Consider the following 24,133-nt stretch of genomic DNA (forward strand, 5'->3'; position numbering starts at 1 on the left):
ACATTGGTTTTAGGGGAATATCCTAATTTTACTACAGAACCATCTGTCTCTGTCCTGCAGGTGGGATGCAGGAGGGAAAAACCAGGTCAAAATATCTAATGCGAAGGCAAATCACCTACCTTGGGCGCCCATCACACACAAAGTACTACAGCAATATTCTATATAGCGGATAATGCATTAGCACCAAAGAGATACCACAATCATGTTATCTGCAGGAGCTTCATATACGCAGTTTCCTTTACCTCACTTCCTCTCGGGACAGGAGCTCCAGTAGTTTTGAGATCTCTGCAGGGCTGTCAGGTAAGAGGAGGGAGAATCTGCAGAGCCTTCCGTCGAGGGCCAGGGCGCGGTCCACGCACTGCCGCAAGAGCGGCAGCTCCAGGTTCCCACTACACAAGACGATGGCCACCCTGAAATTAGACATAAGGGTAAATCCTACAGGTTATAAATAAAGACAATATTAGTAACTATATTCTCATGAAACACCAAGCCCCATGAAGAATTTTTAGAGGTTACAAAGTTTTCTACTGAACTACAGTTCCCAACATCATTGGTGCTCATTTGATTTACCTCAGAAGGATAACAGGCATTACTAATATTAATAGTATGCTCATATTTGCCGCAAGTGCATTAATCCACTGAGCTATCTCACTGGCAATGATATAATTGCTGAACCAGTAAGCAGGTATTAGCACCTTTAGTCACTGTGATCAGTAAATTGGTATAGAAAGCGCAGGTGTTTGAACCAGACACTACACAGTCTGAGAGTAGGTGTCACAGTGGAAACCAAGGTGCTGTTTTTTCACTTGGTTTCTTTTATATTATATCAAGAAAGCACAATGCAGGTTTCCACACAGGTCGATATTCCAATGCACAACTTTCCCGGCTAAAGAGGAGGAATTTTTAAACAACTCTATAAAACCTTACTGGCTTGTATGAGGCAGCTAACTCGAGCCTTCCAGCCCTTGAAGTAAACCACTATTTCTAGGTGATGGGTATACACGGTGAGGTTTCACCATCTTATTCTTGGTTAAAGAACTGTGACAAGGAAAAGGGCGACCTTGCACACCTACTATACCACTGCTCCAAGGTCAAAAAATTGTGGGCTAAAATCTTCAATTTCATAAACAAAACACAAGGATGTAAAATCAAACCAGAATTTGCCTCCCTCACAACTGTATTCCTAACCCCTGAGCTAGACTCACAACAAGACAGAGACCTAGTGGATCTACAAATTACAGCGGCAGTAAAAATAGTCCTCACCAAATGGAAAGACACCGACAAGGCAACGTTCAAGGGCTGGCTCAACTGAGTGACATACCTAAGTGGGGGCGGATGCAATCACCCTCCAAAACTCACCATGGAAACAACCACACAGGGACATGTGGGAGACCCTAGACAAATACATGGACAATTATGACCCGCCATAAACAATACCAACACTAAGGCACCAGCCTGAGTGCAGCATTCCCCCACAGTAGGGAGCCGAGACAATTGCAAGAGTAGCAAACTTCTTGTATTTTTTCTTCTCACTTTCTCCTTTCCCACTTCCTTTCTTCTTCACACCTCCCCCCTACCTTATAAGGGGACAATTGGATAAGGGGATCAGCCTAGCACGAATATATCTGTAAAGTAGCGCCACACAACTCAACAACCTTTATGTATGATTTATGTGTTATGTGTATGATTATGTGTATGTAAAAACAATAAAACTTATTGGAGAAAAAAAACAGTCTCCCTACATCCTCATATACATCACAATAAAGTACCCGAGGGAAAAGGGAGCAAGTTAATAAACACAATGCAGTTTTACGGTTAGTGTGTGTGCCTCAATCATAAACCTCTATTGAGAGTAAGATGCTGCATCATTGGGCTGGTCCTTACAGTCTAAGTACCACATCCATTGAATAACGAACAGCGCATATCCTTCTTAGGCATTAGGGAATATTATTCAGAATTCATAGGTAATTTTGCTTCTAAACCAAAGTCTTTGCTATAAAATCATGCCGAGTTTAAGTGGGGAGATGCTTGCACCAGTCGTGTGAAGTGTGTGAAAGATGATGGTAGACAGGCTGTCCATTCGGATTGATTTGTTGAAAGTCGTCCGTCAATGACAAGAGACACAATTGCTTATGGCTCGAATGCAGTGCTTTCACAGATGGAGATATAGAATGACGCCTCACGGTCCTTATGCAGAGGAGAAAGTACCATTCCTTAATACATTTTGATTTGCAGGATTGTGTTTGGTGGTTTAGAGTTCAAAATGCTCATAAAGGGGACAGAATGTGTGTTCTGATCCGGACATGCATGCTTCATTAACATTGTCATATAAGGGGAATATGGGCATTTCACCGGCTGATTGTCAAGAATTTCAGCAATATTGATTTAGTACGTTTTCAGGGTAGAGTACGTAATTGTCAGAAAGAGTGTCCGTGTGAATGGGGATTTGGGGGGGGGCGGCCGACCAGCGGGAGGCCTGCCACCCCCGGGGATTTTTGGGGCCGGGGGAGGGGGGGGTGTAGAGCCAGCACCGTACGTGGGCTGGTTTTGGGCTACTTGGTAGCCTTGGGCTGATTTTGGGCTGGGTTTGGGCTGGTCCACGTAAAAACCCGGACATCTTGATCACAGCCATTTTAGAAAGAAGGTGACTGGTGACACAGCAGCCGGGCGGGGGTAGCGGAGGTAATTGTTTTTGTAATGGTTTGCGGGCGTACGGAGACTGCATGTTGATGTGGCGTTTATGGAGGATGCGTGCGTTCGTATAATGGTGACTTTCGGTGGAGATATAATTTTCTGGTCCGTGGGAGGCGCAATGAGCGCGATTGTTCCGCTAGTACGGTCATTGAGGGAGGCGCGATAAGCGCGTTTGTTACGCTAGTGCGGTGCTGGTTTGGTGCCGGTGGTGCGGCGGATTCATGTCTGCGGGGGCGCGTGGGAGGGCTGGGTTTTGAGGCGTTGTGTTCGTGGGGGGGGGGCGGGGTGGTGATGTTTGTGGCCGGGGTGTGCGGTAAATGGGGGGCCTCCGGGGGCGCCGGTCGTACGGGTGGCCCTCCCCGCCCCTTGTCGGGAGTCGCGGTGGGTCAGGTCGGCGGCGGAGGAATGGTGGAGATGCTGTGGGGGATCGGCTGCGGTTCAGTTTCTGGGAGGCATGGCTTGGAAGTTTTGCTTCAGCTGGGTGGCCGCGCTGCGGGTCATACACCCCATAGCCGGTACAAGGTGTGCGACAGGAGGCGCAAGACTCTCGGTAGGAACTGGTGCCTTTGTGACGGGTCGGCTTTCATGATGCTTGGCGGGGGGTAGGGAGCGGCATGTCCTGTGAGAATCTCGATCGCGTTTACTCGGGGGCGCGGACGGGGGGGGGGAGTGGCATGGGGGGTGCCCCCGTGGGGGAGGTGTGCGTGGTGATGCCATGGCAAGGCCCCGTCTCTGCGGGGGGGGGGAGGTAGGAGTGAGAGCCATGGGGGGAGGGTCTTGTGGCGAGTGTGCGACGGGGGGGCAGGGTTGTGGGGAGGGGTGCGGGGCGAGTGGAGGGGGCGGGAGGGCCTGGGTGGGGGGGTTGGGGGGTGGAAGGCACGGCGAGCGGGGGGGGAGTCGGCAGGGGGTTGGGGGGCTTGCGGGGGCGGCAGTAGGGGGGTTTTGTTACCCGGCGTGCTGGACCACACCTTTTGTTCAGGGCATGGACGCGGAGGTAGGCGCTTGGGAGAGCAGCATGCGGCTCCACTCGACCGAGGGGATGGGCCGGCTCTGCCTGGTACGGGCGGTCGTGCTCCCACGGGGGACCAGTCCTGGACGCGCCCCGCCACTCCCACCCCGAAGGGTCAGGACGGCCGCCGGGGGTTGGGGAAGACGGCATGAGCTGTTTCACAGTGCGAATTATTCTTTATTTATTTATGCAATTGATAATAAGAACATACAGGGTACAGGGGCATTACCAGTGAATGAATTGATTAAGGAAGGTTACAGTACATGAGGCTGAAGTGACAAGCATGTGCAGACAAAATACAAAGATATGCAAGAGTGGGAGTTACGGGGCGTGGTGGCACGGTGAGAGTTTTGAAACGGACAGATGTAGGGGGTTTCTACGGGGTGTTACACTGGACCAGTGGCGTGGGCATGGTAACTGGAGTCCCGATCACGGGGGCGGAGTAGCACTGCAATGATGGCAGTCGCATGGAACACACGTGCCCACTGGAGCGGCAATTAAATAGTGGGAGAGTCAGGAATTTTCTAGCCCATGGGGTCTGCCAGCAGGTAATAGTGGGGCATGATGTACCGTGGAAGGGCCTTGAGGGTGTCGAACTTTGAGGTCAGTTGGGATGCGGGGAGGAGTTGGGGGGGTCGCTAGATAGCAGGGGAAGAGGAGTGGGAGGTTTGGGGGGTGGGGAGTATTGTGGTAGTCCAGCCTGGGTGGGGACCAGCGATGGGACCGGGGTTGTTGAGGTCGTGCTGGGGGAATAAGCGATGGAGCCCACCGAAAGGGCGCAGTTGGTGTCGAGCAGGCTTGGCATTTGTGGGACTAGGGTGGGTAGATTGAGTAGTGTGACGTTTAGGCCCCGGGGTTATGCGCTGGCGACAGGGATGGGTGTGTCATTGCATAGATTCATGTTGGTCCATCCTGGATTGCATCAGTGGAGGAGACGGTACGGGAGGGGAGGAGGATGTAAGAGTGGAGAGGTTTTGGATCGGGGAGATTGGATGTGGTGGTGTCAGCGAGTGACAGGGGGAATGGGACGGAGCCAGAAAGGGGGGGATTGGGGGACGAGTTATCTATTGATTTAGGCGATTTTATATAGCGCAGACGTTACCCGAAGGTGTCTGGGCACTTCACAATAGGACAGGTAATGGTACCGAGGTAACAGTTACAAAGGAACAAGTTACAAAAGAAAACGTTGGGTTACATGGGTCACGGGGGCCAATAGTGAGCAACCAAAATACATGAGGTAGCAATCGGTGCATCACAGGAGGAAAAAGTGATATGTGTGCAGGTTACAAAAGTACAAAGTACCAGTGGAGGTATAAGGCGGCAATGGGTGGCAGACACTCAGGCACAAGAACAAGCGTTATAGGGGCAATGGTGGCAATCGTGCAAGTACCTAAGCAAACAAAATACAAAAGGTGGCAAACTGTTTATTACAAGCCAAAGGTGGAAAGGGGGCCCAGTGCTGGGCAGGAGGCCATGGGCCATTGGAACTGGTGGAGGAGTCTGCGATATGTGGCAGACACTCGGGCACAAGAACAAGCGTTACGTGGGCAATGGTGGCCCTCGGGCAAGAACCCGAGCAAACAAACTGCGAGAGGTGGCAAACTGGTTGTCACAGGCGACAGGTGGAAGGAGGGGCCCAGTGCTGGGCAGGAGGCCATGGGCCATTCGAACTGGTGGAGGAGTCTGAGGAGGCCAGGGGGCAACTGAAGTATGTGGAAGATTCGGAGGGGGAGATGGGAAAGGGGGGGTGCAAAGTAACGGTGTTGGTAGTGTGTTTCAGGTATGCCCACGGCAAGGAGCGCCGAGAGAGACGGCCACCCCCCGCCTCCGCTGGTTAGGCGGCGGGATCCAGTGGACGCCGGCCTTGACGCCAGGTAAGGATGGTGGCGAAATAGGGGAGTGGTTTGAGTAATCCTCGGCTGTCGGTTGGTGCGGATACCGGAGAGCTTGGGGGGGGCGCCGGGGAATGGCGCGGTTGGAAGGGGTGCCGGGGGGGGGGGGCGGGGAGAGGGGAATAGGGGTCAAGGTTCGGGGCATTGGCCCGTCGCCGGTGAGGGTGGAGGAGTTGAGCCGGCAATGCGATCACGGGCCATCGCGGGGCAGGTGTGTAAGGAGGAGAGCGGGGCGGGGAATGGGGTCCCCCCCTTCTTTCGGTTTGGAGCCGCGCGGCGGGGTTGAGGGTTCTCCTACGGGGTTGGGCACAGGAAGGAGCCCGGTCAGTCTCGGTTGTCCAAGCAGCGTGCGGGGTCGGGGGGGGGTCAGTTGGTCGGTGACTTTGGCGGCGGTACCCTCAGGGGTGGGGTATACAAGCAGGGACATGGTGCGGAGGAGCCCGGCGGCAGTGGGTGAAGGCTCTTGGGTAAAGTGCGGAGTTCGGTTGGCGTCCTGGTGGTTTCGGAGGTATCCGGGGGATCACCGGTCGGTGGGGACCCGGTTGGACCGGTGGGCACTTGTGGGGGTCAAGGGCATGGGGGGGGGGTTTAATTCGCGGGAGCGTTTGGGCGTTTAGATTCCTTGTTGCAGTGGGTTTTTCGTGGCGGACAGGCTCTGGGACAGACGCACGATCTGGAGGACTTCTTGCTGGTGGGACGGCCGGGTTTCAGCACACAGCCGGCGGTTGCTGGTCAGTTATGGGCCTCGTGGCTGGCTGGGGGGCGCCGCTGGGGCCAGAGAAGATGTACGGTCCCAGTACGGTGCTGTCCTTGGTTGGATAGAGCTCGACTCCGGGCCATGGAAGCACGCCTGCCAGAGGACGAGGGGGCGGCAAGGTTGGCATGGGGGGGCGACAGCACGGCACATGGGATGTTCAAATTTTGGTGCGCTGGGTGCGCCATTAGGTGGATTTTGCAGTGGGTTTTTCCTGGCGGACAGGCTCTGGGCGGTGACGCACTATCTGGTTGACGTCTCGCTGGTGGGACGGCCGGTTTTCGACGGACTGCCAGCGGCGCTGGATGGTTTCCCGGGCATTGTGGCTTACCTGGGGGTGCCCCGGGCACCAGCGAAGACGCACGGTCCCAGTTGGAGGCTGTCATTCCTTTGTACAGAGCTCGACTCCATGGCCATGGAAGCACGCCTGCCGTAGGTCAAGGGGATGGCAACGTCGTCGTTTGGGTCTGACGCTGTCCGGTTTTGACACGGCCGCATCCTCGGGTGCGTTGTCGGTGGGGGAGAAAGGGGGATTGGCTGGGGACAGGCGTTCGGGGGCATTTCCTGGGTGTGCATAGGAGCGGACGCGGGTGGTATGGCGGCGGTCTGGTGCAGTGGGGGCAGGGGGATGGGCGGCTTCCGCAGGAGCGGGTCTCGCGGTTCGGGTTGAAGTAGATGGACGGGGGTTTTTGGGGGCGATTCGCCATTGGCGGGGGGAATGGGGGGACGTATGCGGCACAGGCGTTAGGGGTCCTGCGGCACGCCCTATGGTTTATGGGTGAGGACCTGAAGGTGTTACGGAGGAATTGTATCGGAGTGGGGGCGGCAATCGGAGACGGCGCATCGAGGTTGAAGAAGGCCTCGGGCCCTGGAGGTCGGACTGTTAGTGGGCAGCTGCAGGCTGCGGGGTGGGAAGTGAACATACGATTGATGGACATTTCTCGCCTCTCACATGTGTGTCTTTTCAGGTGCAGGGGAGGGGACAACTGCAGCGGCGATGGAGAGTTATGTTGGGGCACACTCAGTTGTAAAGCAGGCGGAAAGGGGGACTGGGTCAAGCAACGGAATCAGTGGTCGGAGTCGGACGACAGGTCTCATGGTCAGCGGCAAGGACGAGGGGCATGAGCTGGCATGCGTTGTGGCAGGCTGTGTGTGCAGTGGAACAGGGGTGAGGGTGCCTGACGTGGGCTTGGCACAGTGAAAAATGTTAGCGTTGGGTTTAACAAGTGAGGAGGGATCTGGTAGAGATACGGCGCGGGTAGGCGGGGTGTCAGGTCAAGTGGTCAGAGTTTGGTCCCAGGGGGGTGGTAGGGGGGCGAGAGGCCAGCGGCCATAGATTGGACACGTAGGGAATTTTCAAGGAAGTGAAGGTTCGGGGAAGATAGAAGGTTGTGAGGATGTAGCACCCGGAGCTGCGGCACGGGGCAGTGGATTGGCAGGGGGATGGGGTTTTCACCTGGGGTGCGGTTTGGAGTTATGTGCTACACTGAGGGAGGCACTGGAGAGGGTTGGGGAGCAGATGGCTGGAAGGGCTGGAGTCCTAAGGGGGGGTCGAAAGCCGTTAGCACGCCTTTCGAGTGGCGGTTCTTCCTAATATATGGGGGAAGTATAGGAGATCGGTTGTTGGATTAGCGGGGGTAGGTCAAGCATAATAAAGGATTTAGCCAGGTGGAGAGGCAAATTGACGGTTCTGCTAATTGTTTACTGTTTGTGGATTGGGGGAACCAGTTAGGGGAGGGGGTGGGGGGCTTTGTCAGGAGATTGCGTATTTAGTGAGGTATAGTTTTGTACGGTGCAGGCCAAGGGTTTCATTGTTTAAGCTGCACCTGCTTCCAATAAAGCGGCCTTTTTCACACCTAATTTTGAGTCTCTGGTCGGTGCTTTTCCTCACCCCCCCTCTCCCCCTTTGGGCCCCAATGGGGATTAGGGGGGGGGGGGGGCGGCCGACCAGCGGGGCCTGCCACCCCCGGGGATTTTTGGGGAGGGGGAGGGTGTAGAGCCAGCACCGTACGTGGGCTGGTTTTGGGCTACTTGGTAGCCTTGGGCTGGTTTTGGGCTGGGTTTGGGCTGGTCCACGTAAAAACCCGGACATCTTGATCACAGGTCACCATTTTAGAAAGAAGGTGACTGGTGACACAGCAGCCGGGCGGGGGTAGCGGAGGTAATTGTTTTCCCACCCTCCCTCCCTAGGTTTCGAGCAAGTTGAGTGGGGGGGTTTTCAAGTACGGGGCCTGGGGGCAGGAGGAGGGGTGACTGCTTTCTTCAGGGTGTAGGAGGGGTTTTGTGGTGTGCGGTGGTTTTTGGAAGGAGTTTTCTTGGGGGCCGGTGCATCTAGTTTTGCTCAATGGTTGTGGGGTGGTTGTGTCGCTGGAGCAGGTGTGGGGTGAATTTTGCGTTGGGGCGGTTCTTCCTAATATATGGGGGAAGTATAGGAGATCGGTTGTTGGATTAGCGGGGGTAGGTCAAGCATAATAAAGGATTTAGCCAGGTGGAGAGGCAAATTGACGTTTCTGCTAATTGTTTACTGTTTGTGGATTGGGGGAACCAGTTAGGGGAGGGGGTGGGGGGCTTTGTCAGGAGATTGCATATTTAGTGAGGTATAGTTTTGTACGGCGCAGGCCAAGGGTTTCATTGTTTAAGGTGCACCTGCTTCCAATAAAGCGGCCTTTTTCACACCTAATTTTGAGTCTCTGGTCGGTGCTTTTCCTCACCCCCCCTCTCCCCCTTTGGGCCCCAATTACTCAGCATGAACGACGACTGCCAACAAAAGGTTGATAAGTCTGACGTGTTGTTCACCCTGGTTGATTTAGGCATTTTGATGGGAAAACTCGTGGGATAAAGTGCCTTCCCAAATGATGGAGGATTTTTATTACAGAGTGATTGATGGCTTTGGGAATTAATCTTGTTGGCGCATTTACAACCATTTTGATATTTAAGGAAGGTTTGAAGATAGAAAATGACTGAACTACTGGCAGTAAAGCTCAGATCGGGCTGCTTTGTTTTACAAAAGGCATGTGGGCATGAAAGGCACTAAAATAATTTTAAGATGTGGATTAAGGTGGGCAGGTCTACATAAGGATGTTGAGATTTATGTACAAGACTGTAAATTGTGTGGTATGAAACATAATAAAAAACGATAAGGTAACCCTCCCAAAAGTGGAAGACAGCGGAACTAGATAACACCCCAAACCCGGACTCTTGGAGTAAGTTTGAAGACAGAGGTAGTCTAACCGCTTACCCTACGGAGCATATTATACCCCAATAATGGAATGACAAGTTCATCTCTTTATGTATGCATTGCATGAGTGTGTGAATAGATATACATCACGATAGGGTTGCAGACATATTGTATAGGCATACTTTGGTCCTGATGAAGGCCACCTGACCCACATGGGCAACATACAGATGGTCGTAACATGTACTCAAGATCAGTGACGCAAAGGCCATAAATAGTGTCCAGCATCGAGGAATAGTACTAAACAGCACTATGGGAGTTTTAATCTCATCAGGGTGCCCATCATTAAACTTAGATTTTAAGGTTACATCCTAGATAATTTTATATATAATTCATCCCTGCATACAAACGAAACTAGTAAACATAAAAACAGGGTGGAGAGAATTGTAGCATAAGTTGAAGTACATCAGGCTCTGAAAGAGTGCTATAATAAGCATTATGCAGCTACCATTATACCGGGATATTTTGTGCACATAAAGAACCCCGATGGTGCTGCAGAAATTATGCCTTTCAGGGACCACAGCTAGTAGACATGGTGTTGGGGGATGCTGTCAAATTGATAAGTGTTACGGGGTGGATTAGGAAAAGTGTTTTGAATGCCAGAGTAACTGATAGAAAGAAGGACAGGGCACATTGAAATCTGTAAAGCCATCGAAAGCAGTGCTTTTGAGTAGAGAGGATAGATTCACTGAGACGTTCAATAGCTGATGCTGAGTGGTATGTAGAAGGTTTGTTTGTGTACCTGGTATTAGAATTGGAATGTTGAGAGCTTCATTGAAGACAATGGAGTAGCTCTGGGCTTGTAATGGCTGGTATAAGCCAGTGGCTCCAACATTCTAATGTTTGTCTTCATGTTTCTCCTTTTTTAATTTTGGAACATTCTACCCTCAGTAGGTGCAATGTTCTACTCTCCCCACCCTTGTTTCTCCCTTTTACAAATACCTCAGAACTTTTATGTACACTGTCTTTGATATCCCTCTTTGATATACTGTTGCTGTGCATTTTTATTTACACTTTATGTAACTCGCATACTTGCTGCTATTTTCTTTACTTATCCTACTGCATTTCATTTACTCTTTTTTTCTATCATTATATGTTTTTATCTACTCTCTGAGTCCCTCATGTTTTTGCTGTTGTATCAACTCTGTAAAGAGCTAAGTTGTCATGAACCCAAGCAGTAAAATTCCCTGTTCGTTCACTACCTCAGGGGAGAAAACTGCGCATCTACTCTCCCCGCCAGGGCAACTCCCTACCATAACTACCTACGAACTTTTGTATTCACATATCCTACTGTCTATCGGATCCCCCTCTTATATAATGTTGATATGTATCTTTATCTACGTTTTATGTAACTCGGGAATTTTCTGCAATTCTGTTTACATATCCCACTGCATACCATTTACTCTTTTTACCTTTACCGTATATTTATATCTACTCCCTATTGACCTCATGTTATTGTTTTGATGCTTACCCTGTAAAGCACTCTGATACCTTTGGGTTAAAAAACTCATAAATAAATAAATAGCCCTTTTGCCTCAGGCTACACTGGTTGGCCTGCGGCTCGGGCCTATAACTCTGGTTCAGGGCCTTTAACAGCCGGTGTAGCCATGGGGAGCAGGTTATAATGCAAATTATAATGGTGTCAGCAACATTATGAGAATATGTGAAGGGAGCAGGAAACTGCTGGCATGGACAGAATGGATATATGTCACAAGATGTTTGTTTGCCAAAACAGCTCCAGTGTTGTGTCATGGACCAGCTGTTTCCCTATAGCTTCCTCTCTCTTGAAAGGTAAGGAAAAGTAATTTTGTGTAACATTACTGAGATGGTTGTGTATTTATATATACGTATTTATGTCTGTATTTGTCTGTGTTGGTCTTCTTGAGTACGTTTGTGTGTGTGTAATTAGATTGAGTGTGCAGTTTGTGAAGGGTACAGTTTAAGCATTTCAATAGGGCTTGGTGGGAAGCAGCCACGGGCAAAAGCTGTAGCTGGATTAATGTATATCTTGCTGTCCCTAAATAAACAGTGTTTAAACTTTACTTCCACTCGTTGCCTCGACAGACACCTACCCACTGCCATCCACAGCACAAATGTCTTCCCACAAACCGCTGATGACTGCACATAATCAACAGAATGGATGTATGACGATGCAACGCATTGTATTATAACGCAGTATGTTACATCGCGGTCCTGACAACGCAAGTCGTTACATCGACTTGCGCTGGAGGGTGCTGGACTTAGGGACAGTGTGAATTACTATTTCAACTCCAGTCTACGTACAGTAGGGAAGGTGTTGGAATAGTAATTTCCACTATTCTTTAGTCTAGAGCGACCCTCCAGTGCAAGTCGATATAACTACTTGCGTAGTCAAAACTGTGATGTAACGTACCGCATTTTAATTGATGCATGGTAAAGGATGTTTCCCAACAGAATATGCACAGCTTTCAAAAGGCTCCCTCGTCATGTCAGCATCTGAAATCCCGTACCTTTTACCCTTGAGCTCCGGCAGTTTCCCAGCAGTTAGGGCAGCGAGTCCAATGGCGCCGGCGGCATCCACGGTGGCCCTTTCACACTCCAGCAGCCGGAGCATGGAAAGCAAAATATCCTCCTCCCTGGTGGCAAAACGAAGAGAACAGTAAAGGCAAACAAAATGGCGGGTCTCAACACGTCGTCATCATCACGGAAAGGTTAAAAAGCATGAAAACTCACTTTTAAAATGCAATGCTATTGCTATGCCAACATGATCGGTATTTACATGTATGGATTTGGGTAAACTTTCTTCCAGAAGTGTTGTATGTAATTATATATCAGCAGGGCTCGAGTCTGGGTACCACGCGAGTGGACAACGTCCCCCCACTTATTTTACTGGGAGCTCGATAACTATAAACTGCAATTGAGTGCAAGCCACCTTTTGTGACGTCACTTCCTGTCATGATGTCAGCGTCCCCCCTCCCTTCTTTTTTTAGGACTTGTGCCTTGTATATCAGTAAATAGAGCCTTGGAAAATTGGAAGTGAGTGCACGTGCACTCAGATAGGTACACTAGGGGAGGAGGGAATAACTTCTCTCTGCATTTAGTCTTGGTATGGCATGCGTCTACTGTAGAGCTTGGCTCTGCAGTATCTGAGGAAGATGCAAAAGGTACTGGGAGAAGCCAGCAGAATAATCATTACTATAATCCAACTTGGCACCAAGACTGGTGCCTGCAATAATGTGCAGGTTATTCTGTGACAGAATAGGTTTAAAGAGTCTTAGTAAGAGGAGGCCAGGACAATGACTGATAGACCGGATTCTAAAATGTCCTAAAAGATTGAACACCAACTGATCAATGTTGATAGCACTGTAAAGTAGCCATGTATTTAGGGTTGGATGAGCTCTGTAAGAACTCAATATTAGCAATATTTAAACTCATTTAGTCTTCACCCAATCCTGAATAATACCATAAAGAAACTGAAAGTAGGACAGACCCGTCAAGGTGCCCCTTGGAAATTTTGAGATTCTTGCATGCATTCCACAGTTCTGTGGAAAAACGAGATTTGTGCTAATTGAAACTCAGTGATAGACTGGGCTTAAATGGAAACAAGCAGGGCAATACATGCAGACCTGTGGGGCTCACAGGTCACAGGAGACCAGCTTGAAGTCAACCCATCCAGGCTCATACAAGTCTCTCAGAATCAAAGGATGCTAAGTAGTAGGTGCTGATGCGGAAGGTCCTACCACCTTGAACAAACTGTCCAGAAATTTACGGCAATTCTGAGTGTGTGGCGTGGTGGAAAGTTTCGATAAAAACCATAATTGCTCCTTCCCCATAATCAAGGACTTCCTACAGACTGCTTCGAAAATCCAAATGAGCAATCTCAATCCACCATGATGCTCGGAAATCTAAGTAAGATTCTCTCGGTCACTTGGAGTTCAGTGGTGTAATGCAAAATGATGGCCTCTCTTGCAAAATGTGAGGAGGGTCCACAAAGTCTCCCATATCTCACAGATATTCATTGACCTTGCTCGAATGGGGGGCGGGGGGGTAGGTGGGGGGGGGGGGGTTAAAGGATTGGAGACTCCCAGAAGGGTTGGTGTGCCTCCTGCTCTCCACGGGCTTGCGCTATTGATGAGTCTGTAGCTAAGTTTCTTCCACTGTTTCAGAACTTTTGGGGTAGATGGGAAAGACAAAAGCCAAATGATAACTTGTCAAAGTGCAAGGGATTTACAGTAAATGTTTTCGTATCAATGGGGTGGCACATGCCTTCTTCGGTCTGTTGGGTATGAAGGAATGATAAACAGTCAATGAGTGGCTAAGTAAAAACAGGGTGTAAGATTTCACTTAATTCCTTATTGTAAAGGAGTTTATAACTGATTAGTTCCTGGTATGAGAAAGCTTGTCAAACAAATGTACGTTTTTTAAGGACCTAGTAATTTGAGAGAGGGAAATAGTTTTGATCACACTAGTTTGACCCCGTTTTCTCCTGATGATTTATATTAATTAAGCAATACAATTGTGTGACTACCGTTAGGTTTGCACTCTATGGAATTAATCAAAGCATTAAAGCCTTAGTGCCTGATTATATTAACAACTAGGTTTCAGTATTATACCCACTGTTGCACACAACGTTATTATATATTACTATGTTATTAAGATATTACAATTTGTTTCCCGTCGAATGTCCTATGGCAACTCTTGTTCATTCTCTCTACTATATGACGACAATAACGGATATTTTACCTGTCACACTTGTACTATGTTGGGCCTCAGATATGTACTCAATGTTTATATGCCGACTGTCTCCTTATTTTTTATTATTATATTAAATATTTGGAACATTTTTATTTTTTTATTTTCTCCGTACACCAGAATGGGGAGCAAACGCCAACATGCCATCTAATAACTTGCAGATGTAGTGAATTTTTCTCAGGTTTTGCATTTTAACATAGAAAGAGACAAAGAAGCTGTTAATTTAGCATCCTAAAAATACCCCAGCACGGTTGCACTGACTGATGGCAAATGAGCTAGGTTGACTCTAGCTGAACAGAAGGACCCCTGAGTTAAACGCATGATTTGGTATCTGCTGTCCCACAAGTTGGAATCTAAAAATGGCCAACTCTGCCGTTCATCTTCTTGAAGTTGGTAACTCGACCACCTTTTGCATTTTAGCAGATCAATGGCCTACTTTAATTATCCCTAGTTAGCTAATTTAGAGGTGTTGCTAATAAGGGTTTACAGATGGCAGCTGTGCATATGCCTCCAGTGCTGCTTAGTTTGAGCTGGTGGTTTCCGGTGCTTGGTACAGCCACTTAATTCTCAACACTGGTACTTATGACAACTCACCACACGGGGGTGCTGTGTGTCTAAATTTGAGATGAGCACAACAACAGAGAGAGTTAAAGAATTCAATATACATTCAAAATGAATAATACCTGCCACCTATGCCATCCTTATAACCTTGGGTGGACTGGAATAGTCTCAACTGTCACACTTTTAGGCGTGTGATGGCTCCTAATAATGTTGGCACTGTCATTGGCAGGGCTGGCAGGTGCAATGGGTGGTGCAATCTGCAGTGGCTTCCTGGAATAGCCCTGAAACTTACTTTTTTTTTACAAATGAAGCATTGCATGCCTCACACTTGTGATATTTTAGTGGTGAAGACAAAACACTCTGTCTGTTCCAGTGGTGATGATATAGAAATCTGTTCTAGTGGGGGGCGACACATCAATGTGTCTGTTTTAGCATTGACAACACAGCACTCTGGTCTATTGTTGACAACACAGCACCAGTGGCAGTGTCGCCTAACCGTTTTTAGCAGTGGAAATGAAGGAAAAATAAAATGATAATAACTGGATGTTGTTATCATTGTATTTGTTCCTGGGTCTTTGTGGGGCGGGCTGCTCTCATAGCAGGGGAAAGAGTGATGTCACTCTGTAAAGTTCGCATGAATGTTTGACCGGCCCTCTGGGGCCAGCTAATCAGTCATGTGCACGTGTCCTCCATGCCGGCTGCATGGAGAACATGCCTAGGCCCCCATTCCCAACCTGGGTGCCGAACCACGGCGCTTAGTCCGATCACAAAGCTGCATTGCAGCGCTATGATTGGTCAGGGGAGTCTGAGGAGCTACTTCTTCTTCTGGATGGAGCGAGAAACGATGCAGAGAAACCCAAAAAGGTATGTTTTCATTCTTTTTATCTTTAGGCCCCCGTCCCGCCACCCCTAATCCATGCCAGCTACTACTGCACATCACTCTGTCGGTACTCTTGGTGATGACACAGCAATCAGTCCTTTCAAGTGCTGACAACACAGCAAATTAGTCTAACTGTGACGACACAGCAATATGTTCTAGTAGTGACAACACAACAGTGTAATGTGCCTGTCCTAGTGGTGACGACACAGCAGTCTGTCTGGTCGCGTGGTGACTGCACATCAGTCTGTCAGCTCTCATGCTGACAACACAGCAATCTAGCAGTTGTAAAAGTGATAACACTTTTTTTTAGGAGTTTTATATAGCGCAAACTAGACCAGAAGGTATCGGGTATCAGAGCGCTTTACATGAGCACTAGTTGCATTACATAATGACACATTCATTTTTGTTAGGCACGGGGACTTTAAGTGATTTGCGCAGAATCACAGGATGTTGCGCGTCATTGCCGAGACTCGAACTTGGTTCCCCTGATTTGAGGTCGACCTCCCTAGCCTTTAGGCTACATCCTCTCCCCAATACATGCACAGTAATGTGCGTGATCACATTGGTGACTACGCCGCAAGCTGACCGTTCTTGCACCCTACCGTCGAACCAACGCCCCCCACCGCCACCCTCCGCACCTGGACCACGGTGACCACCGAAGACACCGCCCGCACGATGAGCACCATCCACTCCGGATCTCCAACTGACCCCTGCCCCCACCACGTCTTCAACAAGGCCGACTCCACCATCGCACCCCAACTCCGGAACATCATCAACACCTCCTTCAACACCGCCACCTTCCCGGAGAGCTGGAAGCATGCCGAGCTCAGCGCCCTACTGAAAAAACCAACAGCGGACCCCACCGACCTCAAGAACTTCTGCCCCATCTCGCTCCTCCCTTTCCCTGCCAAAGTCATCGAGAAGACCGTCAACAGACAGCTTGCCGCCTTCCTCGAGACTAACGGATCCCTCGACCCCTCGCAGTCCGGTTTCAGAGCCAACCACAGCACCGAGACCGCCCTCATCGCAGCCACCGACGACATCCGAGCCCTGCTCGACAATGGGGAAACAGCGGCACTCATCCTCCTGGACCTCTCTGCAGCGTTCGACACTGTCTGCCACCGCACCCTAGTTCAACGCCTAAGCAACATCGGTATCCAAGAGAAGGCACTGGAGTGGATCATCTCGTTCCTCGCCGGAAGAACACAGAGAGTCCGCCTCCCCCCGTTTCGATCCGAGGTCACCGAAGTCATCTGCGGCGTCCCGCAAGGATCATCACTCAGCCCCACCCTCTTCAACGTCTACATGAGACCTCTTGCAACCATCTCACGCCAGCACAACCTCAACATCATCTCCTACGCTGACGACACACAGCTGATCCTCTACCTCACCAGAGACCCCGACACCGCCAGAACTAGCCTACATGAAGGGATGAAAGATGTCGCCGAATGGATGAAGAACAGCCGCCTGAAACTGAACTCAGACAAGACGGAAGTCCTCATCCTGGGACCATCGCCCTCCGCCTGGGACGACTCCTGGTGGCCCCCCGCCCTGGGCACCACTCCCAAGCCAACAGATCACGCACGCAACCTGGGCTTCATCCTGGACTCCTCCCTCTCGATGACCAGACAAGTCAACGCCGTCTCCTCATCATGCTTCAACACCCTACGCATGCTCCGCAAGATCTTCCGCTGGATTCCGACCGAAACCAGGAAGGCGGTCACCCAGGCACTCGTCACCAGCCGACTGGACTACGGAAACACCCTCTATGCCGGAACCACAGCCAAGCTACAGAAAAGACTCCAACGCATCCAGAACGCCTCCGCCCGACTCATCCTGGACATCCCCCGACGCAGCCAAATCTCCGGCCACCTGAGAGACCTGCACTGGCTCCCCGTCAGCAAGAGGATCACGTTCAGGCTCCTCACCCACGCACACAAGTCTCTCCACGACCTGGGCCCCAAGTACCTCAACGACCGCCTGACCTTCTACACGCCCACCCGTCAGCTACGTTCTACAAGCCTCGCCCTCGCCGCCATACCACGCATCCGAAGAGCCAACGCCGGAGGCAGATCCTTCTCCTACCTGGCGGCCAAGACATGGAACTCCCTCCCCATCCACCTTCGGCTGACCCAGGACCATCTCGCCTTCAGGAGACAACTCAAGACCTGGCTGTTCGAGCAATAGCGGACCCCTTCCCCCAAGCGCCTTGAGACCCTTCCGGGTGAGTAGTGCGCTCTACAAATGTTATGATTGATTGATTGATTCTAGTGGTGACAATATAGCAATCGGTCCATTCTAGTGGTCACCACATCTACCAAATTGTTTCTTCAAAATGAACCTAAAGTAGAACCTTCATCACATGTACTATAATGACATATGCTGGGCGATATCAATATTCTATACCTGATTGAGACATAGGCTCAGATGCATGAAGCTAAAAACCGCTAGCAAAGGGGCAGATTCTCAGAATCTGCCCCTTTGCGACCGGTATTTTTGCATTTGGGATGCATCATCCCAAATGCAAAAATCGCAAATTGAGAATTCGCTAAATTGCGATTACTTGCATTTAAGGAATCTCAAATTGGGATTCCTTAAATGCAATGCACTAAAGTTTAAAAAATAGCAATTTCGCTAATAGGGCTCACAAATTACCATCAAGTACAACTTCATGGTAATTTGCAAAAACGTTGAAAAAAGCACAAAAGTGCATTTTTCAAAGTTTTAATGAATGGGGAGGTATTCCTTAATTGCGACTCGCAATTTGCGAATCGCAATTAAGGAATTTTAAGAAATCGCTATTTTTAAAGTGATTTCTTCTTGCATACCATTTTGCTATTCCTTATTAGCGATTCCTTATTTTTCGCTAATAAGGAATCGCAAAATGGATGCTTGATGCCTCTGGGGGATAGTTTATTACCAACAGATATGTCCATGGCGCAGTGTTCATAGCTGGACTGTCATTTTCCTTGTGGACTGGAAGATAGGGGGGCTGTTGCAGAGCTGAATGGGCCCACATAGCCAAAACTAACAACTGTGATGGCAGCAACACATAGAAAGACAAAGAGATTCCGTTTTGTCCTTTTACAGCTGTACGGTGTATAGCAGGAGATGGGGTGTCACTCCCTCGCCAATGTGGTTGAGGCTAAGAGGATCCGAACCCTCAGAACCTGTGTGTGAAATACTCAACTCAAATATAACCAACTGCTATTGTGATGCAGTGTAATAATGATGGACCTCAGTTTAGCTTTTCGCGAGTTCCTCGACTTTGCCCATTAACTAAGTCATACTTTATTTTCAACATATTCATTCTGGACAATAATCAAGGCTCCTTGCCCTGTATCATATCAGTATGGAATTTCATCTGACCACACCATTAGTTTTTTGTCTAAAACATGACATTGTTTATTTAACTCAATCAGGTAATTGAAACACCCACTGTGATGGCTCTGCCTGATGTAACTCTATACTCATATCTCCGCTATTTTCCAATGTGACCCAATGGCGGTAAAACCTACTGACCATTTGTTATTTAAGAAGCAGTCAATAAAAATTCTCATTCAGTTCAGTCGCAGATAAAAGAATTTGTTGTCATACTAAATGCACAAGTTTAGGTGATATAAGGAAATAAACTCAGTTACTCAATGGTGCTAAAATATAAACATCCTGATAGTTCACCTGAAGTCCTGTTTACTTCATGTCGCATCGCCATTATTAGTTTTTTTACTCAGAAAGGGCTGTTGATTCACTGAAAAACATCTTGGGCTGAAGGAAACGGGGACATCTCTCAGGATAGGTCTGAGAGAAGTCCTGGCTAACTTCAAAAGTATAGGAAGGCTCTTGCATCAAACTGCAGCTGTAGCCCTCCACCCGCTTTATTTTCATCTCCCAACCCAAGTGACTCTCTTTCACCTCGTCAGCAGCTCCAATAGTCCAATAATACTCTGACAGGTGCTTCAGCACCAGGCGGATACTGGACCATTGTTCAAGACAGTAGACCTACACACCTGCGTCATACAACGTCAACGACACACACACAAATGAAAAACTCCAGAGCAATGCAACTCATAATCAGTAAACAAGCCAAGGCTGCTGTGAATACTGTCTTGACTGAAAACCCCTGGCCCACTATGGTCTTCATTAAAAGGGTCATACTAACCTTCCTGGTAACTTCAGCTCCTACGGATTACTGACTCCGGGAGTAGTGGGAACTCCGGAGGGCTCCTGCTGCTTGGAGATTATTATAAGCAGGATCCTGAGGGCGCCCTTGGAGATGGAGAACTACTGAGGGAGTCGGTAATTCTGGTTCCAGTTCCCCTTCTATATCATACCTTCTTCCCAGATCATCACAAAGAGGTTGCGGATGCTTTCAGCCGATGACATTCCTGGGTGAAAATAAATGGGTCTGCAATGTTCCCGTGGACCTCACATAAACATTACACTTGTGATAAGGGCCTAATAGTGTAATAGCGTTACCTCTGCTGGGACAGTCATTCACTAAAATGGCCGCCCTAATAGGGACTGCACTGACTTCTCCAGCTCATAAGCCAAGGTCTTCCTGAACCATGATTAAGTAGATAGTAGGGAGATACATGGCAGGAATTTCACATAATCAGCCTGGAAGCATGCCCTGAAGATCTCCACCATTGGGATGGAGACAGAGAGGTGGAGTTTCCACACTATTACCTTAGCGGTAAGCACCAGCGGGGTGCATACTGTCTGTTCCCTGAGAATCTGTTTGCTAGAGTACTGGAAACAACTGTGTCGGAAGCACGTGCATCTGTAATGGTGGAGACTTGGCACAGTCTTTGGGAATCCTTTAAAACATTGCTCTGTATTTTGAATTCCCAACACAGGAATACTGTTTGCATGTTCCAAGTTCTGCTCAAAACATATTGTATTACAGCATTAAAATGCCAAATGCATTAAAACAATCCTTGTGATAAAAATTCAGTTGTATACAAATGAAGACACATTAACTTTAAAGAGCATAAACCCTGGAGGTTTAAAGATAAATCTAAGCGACTGTTCGGATTGCATCCGATGCATCTGGAAATGCAATGCACTCACCTTTGTTAACATGTAATATAGCTGGATTTCCAACCAGCCTGTTGCCTTTAACCCTTTCCATGCTGATGACGGCCCCGTCCGTCATGCATCACGGTGGGCGTGTGCTGATGACGGCCCACTCATTAAAACAGCCGCAAAATCGCGGCTCCCAAGGGGATAAAGCCGGAGTGCGCGGTACTGCGATCTTCATGCACAACACTTACACCAAAATAACTTAACTAGTTGTTTGCAAGATTCTGGTATGCTCAATTTTTGCTGGTGGTTGCCAGTGATGGTCACCAGGGCTTACTTTCCATCATAAGGCTTTGACTGAGAATAAGAGAGACAATGGCAGAAAAGGGAGAAAGGATGTGGAAGATAAAGATAGGAAAAAAATGACAGTGTCCTACACACTGTAGCACGTCTCATCCAGGGCCTGAAGAAATATGATTAAATCACCTCCATCATGATGGAACCCCATTGTCTTCCCTTGCCAGCTTGCACTATCCTCAAAACCAGCTGCAACATTTACAAAGCTATTATAACCAACACACTTGCTTATCTTTCAGACAAGTTCTCAATCTCTGGTGGGTCTCCGCACACCCACAGCCAGGAAACCATCATACTGCAGATTAAGAAATGTAAAAAAGAATAAACAAAATAACAGGCATTTTCCATCTGTGCACTAAGGATCTGGAACAACATCCCATATCCATCAGGACTCCCCCAAACTTCACCATAAAGCCTCACCTCTTTAGAGAACCCTATATCACAATATATTAGCTATCCACAACCGAGCTTCCTCTACTCTTACCCGTTGACTTTAAGCTTGTCTTTGATCATGTATATCAAGTCAACAAAGCTTTATTTCGATATGTGATATCATAAAAGCGCATTTACAGGTTAAAACACAGTTCATAATAAATACATACAAAGGAGAAATTCAACCCAAAAAACTTCTTTTAGTATACAATAAATAGTTAAAAAATGTATTAAACTTTTTCAGCTTTGTGAATGTTTAAAAACAATTACTTGTACAGATTCTTCATAACGCCTTTAATCTAATCAGCCATGCCCAGCTTAAGAATTTAGCCACCCTACAGGCTAGGGTTGTGCTGGCATCAGCCTTAAGTATTCTGAGAGCAACAGAGTGATCCCTAGTCTCAAGCTGCAGGCACACAGGTTTGAGCCATTTCAGTCTGGGTTTTATGTATGCTGGGCATACGAAGAAAAAGTGAGGGATGTTTTCAGCAACACCAGCACAGTTTGGACAATCCATGGGCGTTTGGTGAGGGGGCTTCCATTTGCTGGTACGATCACGAAGAGGGAGGGTACCCATCCTAAATTGGATAAAGAGAGTCCTATCTCTCGGCTTTGTGATAAAGTCAAGATAAGGCTCCAGGCGAGGTGTGTGTTTATGTTGACGAAATGCCTCCGTCAGCCTGCCTTGGTTTGGGTCCCTCCGCTCTTGGATATCAACCCATGCCCAAAAGGCTCTCTTGGTTTCAACCTTTGATAGCACTACCCCAGACTCCCAAGCAGTTAATAGTCCAGTGGCTAAGAGAAGTTTCCTTATGTTAGTTAGCCATCCCACCATGCAATATCTCATGGGATCGGGCAGCCATTTAACAAAGTGGCTCACTAAGGGTATCAGAGCGAGTAAAGCGGTTCTGCTACAGCCACTTCGTACACGTTGGGAGGGTGACACAGGCGGAGACATTGATGATAAGGGCTGGGAAAGGATACTAAAATTTCCCAAGAAAGTGTCACGCAACCCTAAGTTCAAATTCATACAACTCATGATCGTCCACAGAGCATACTTAACCCCACACAGAATACACGCAATGTTCCCTGAGTCGTCCAACCAATGCCCCAGATGCCACCGGGATGATGCGGGTATGCTACACATGTTCTGGTACTGCCCTAAGTTGGGACATTACTGGGTCACAATCCATCACATCCTGACCGAGGTTGCCCCAGGAAGGCCATACAACTCAACACTATACAACATGCTGGGGCTGGGGCACAAAGAAAGGAAGAGAAGTGTAGCAACTAGGTTTGTAGACCTGGCGTTATTATTAGCAAAGCGGGCGATAGCAATGAAATGGAAGTCAGTGAAACCGCCGAGTGTGGAGTCATGGAATAGCGAGGTATTGAGAATGGGTAAGGCAGAGGGCCAAGAGCTACTAAGAGAGGAGAGAAGAGGTTTACGTAAACACCCAATCTCCATAGACTGGAATTCAATGGTAGAGGAGTTTGATACGTGTATGAAGGAATGCACCGAGTGAAGACCTATGCCAATAGTGGACAGGTTGGTGGGCTGACAAGGGCAGAGGGAAGACCCCCAATCGGGGTGCCGACCATGCTATGATAAGGGCCGCACACACGTAGTACAGATTGCAGAATTGGAACACATCATAATTGGCAGTAGTATTGAAATACGGGAATGATACGACGGCTGGCCATTATATTACGGAATATAAAAGAACGGACGTTGCTCACGAGAAAAAGATTCTATATCATGTATAAGTGCCAGGGGGGAGGGAGGGGGGGAGTTTGGTTGAAGCAAAATTGAAACGAAAGTAGATATGTAGTAATATTAAATGTCTTGGGGGGACCAGCGCTAAAGAAGTAAACGGAAAAAGTGGTAATATTGTTGTGAAAATGTTGATGACACCGCACAATATTCTGTAAATCAGAGGCGGCGAAATGATTGTATATGTACTGGTGACCTTGCTATGACAATAAACATACTTTCAAAAAAATGTTAGTTAGCCATCCGATCTTGTGGGAACCTTGAAGATTCATGACCTCTCTTAGGCCCTCAGCATACCTGCCAAGCTCTGGAGTGCGCCATAGCCGGGCCCAATATAAAAGAGGACGCAAGGTGGCCAAGTCCTTAATTGAACGGCGACCCAAATCACATAAAAGTGGCTTGGTAGGGGTGCCCCTCGGGAGTGAGACAAGCTCCCTAAAGAACTTGTTTTCAGTAGTAACTAGTACGTCTACACATCCAAAGCCCCAAAGTTCTGCTCCATATAGGGCTCAGCCTACTCCTTTAGCAGCATAGATTTCCAAAGCAGGGGCAATGGACTTGGAGGTGGACGTGCGATGTTCCCTCCCTAATATTCCTACTACCCGTTTGTGGTTTAAGGTATATCTCTCAGCTGCCTTTTAGCTATATCTGTGCTATTGAAATACCATATACATGCATATATATATGCATAGACAAAAGGTAGAAAGCAAGTACAAGAGACAGGAAGTAAAGGATAGTGAATGAAAAAGGCAGGAGGTGGAATTAGGACTAAAGATCTTTGGTATTTGGCAA

General features: G+C 48.5%; 1 protein-coding gene across 1 annotated transcript in view; it reads right to left on the reverse strand.

Moving 5' to 3' along the window:
• LOC144754759 (L-threonine ammonia-lyase-like) overlaps positions 1-24,133 on the reverse strand; it is a 279,218-nt gene that overhangs the window by 35,896 nt on the left and 219,189 nt on the right. The window contains exons 9-10 of the mRNA XM_078642948.1: positions 12,074-12,199; positions 243-410 (exon numbers count right to left, since the gene is read on the reverse strand). Coding sequence (XP_078499074.1) covers positions 243-410; positions 12,074-12,199 — 294 coding nt within the window. The remainder of the gene's footprint in view (positions 1-242; positions 411-12,073; positions 12,200-24,133) is intronic.

The sequence above is a fragment of the Lissotriton helveticus genome, chromosome 5_1 (assembly GCF_964261635.1).
Source record: "Lissotriton helveticus chromosome 5_1, aLisHel1.1, whole genome shotgun sequence".
In the NCBI taxonomy this organism is placed as follows: Eukaryota; Metazoa; Chordata; class Amphibia; order Caudata; family Salamandridae; genus Lissotriton; species Lissotriton helveticus.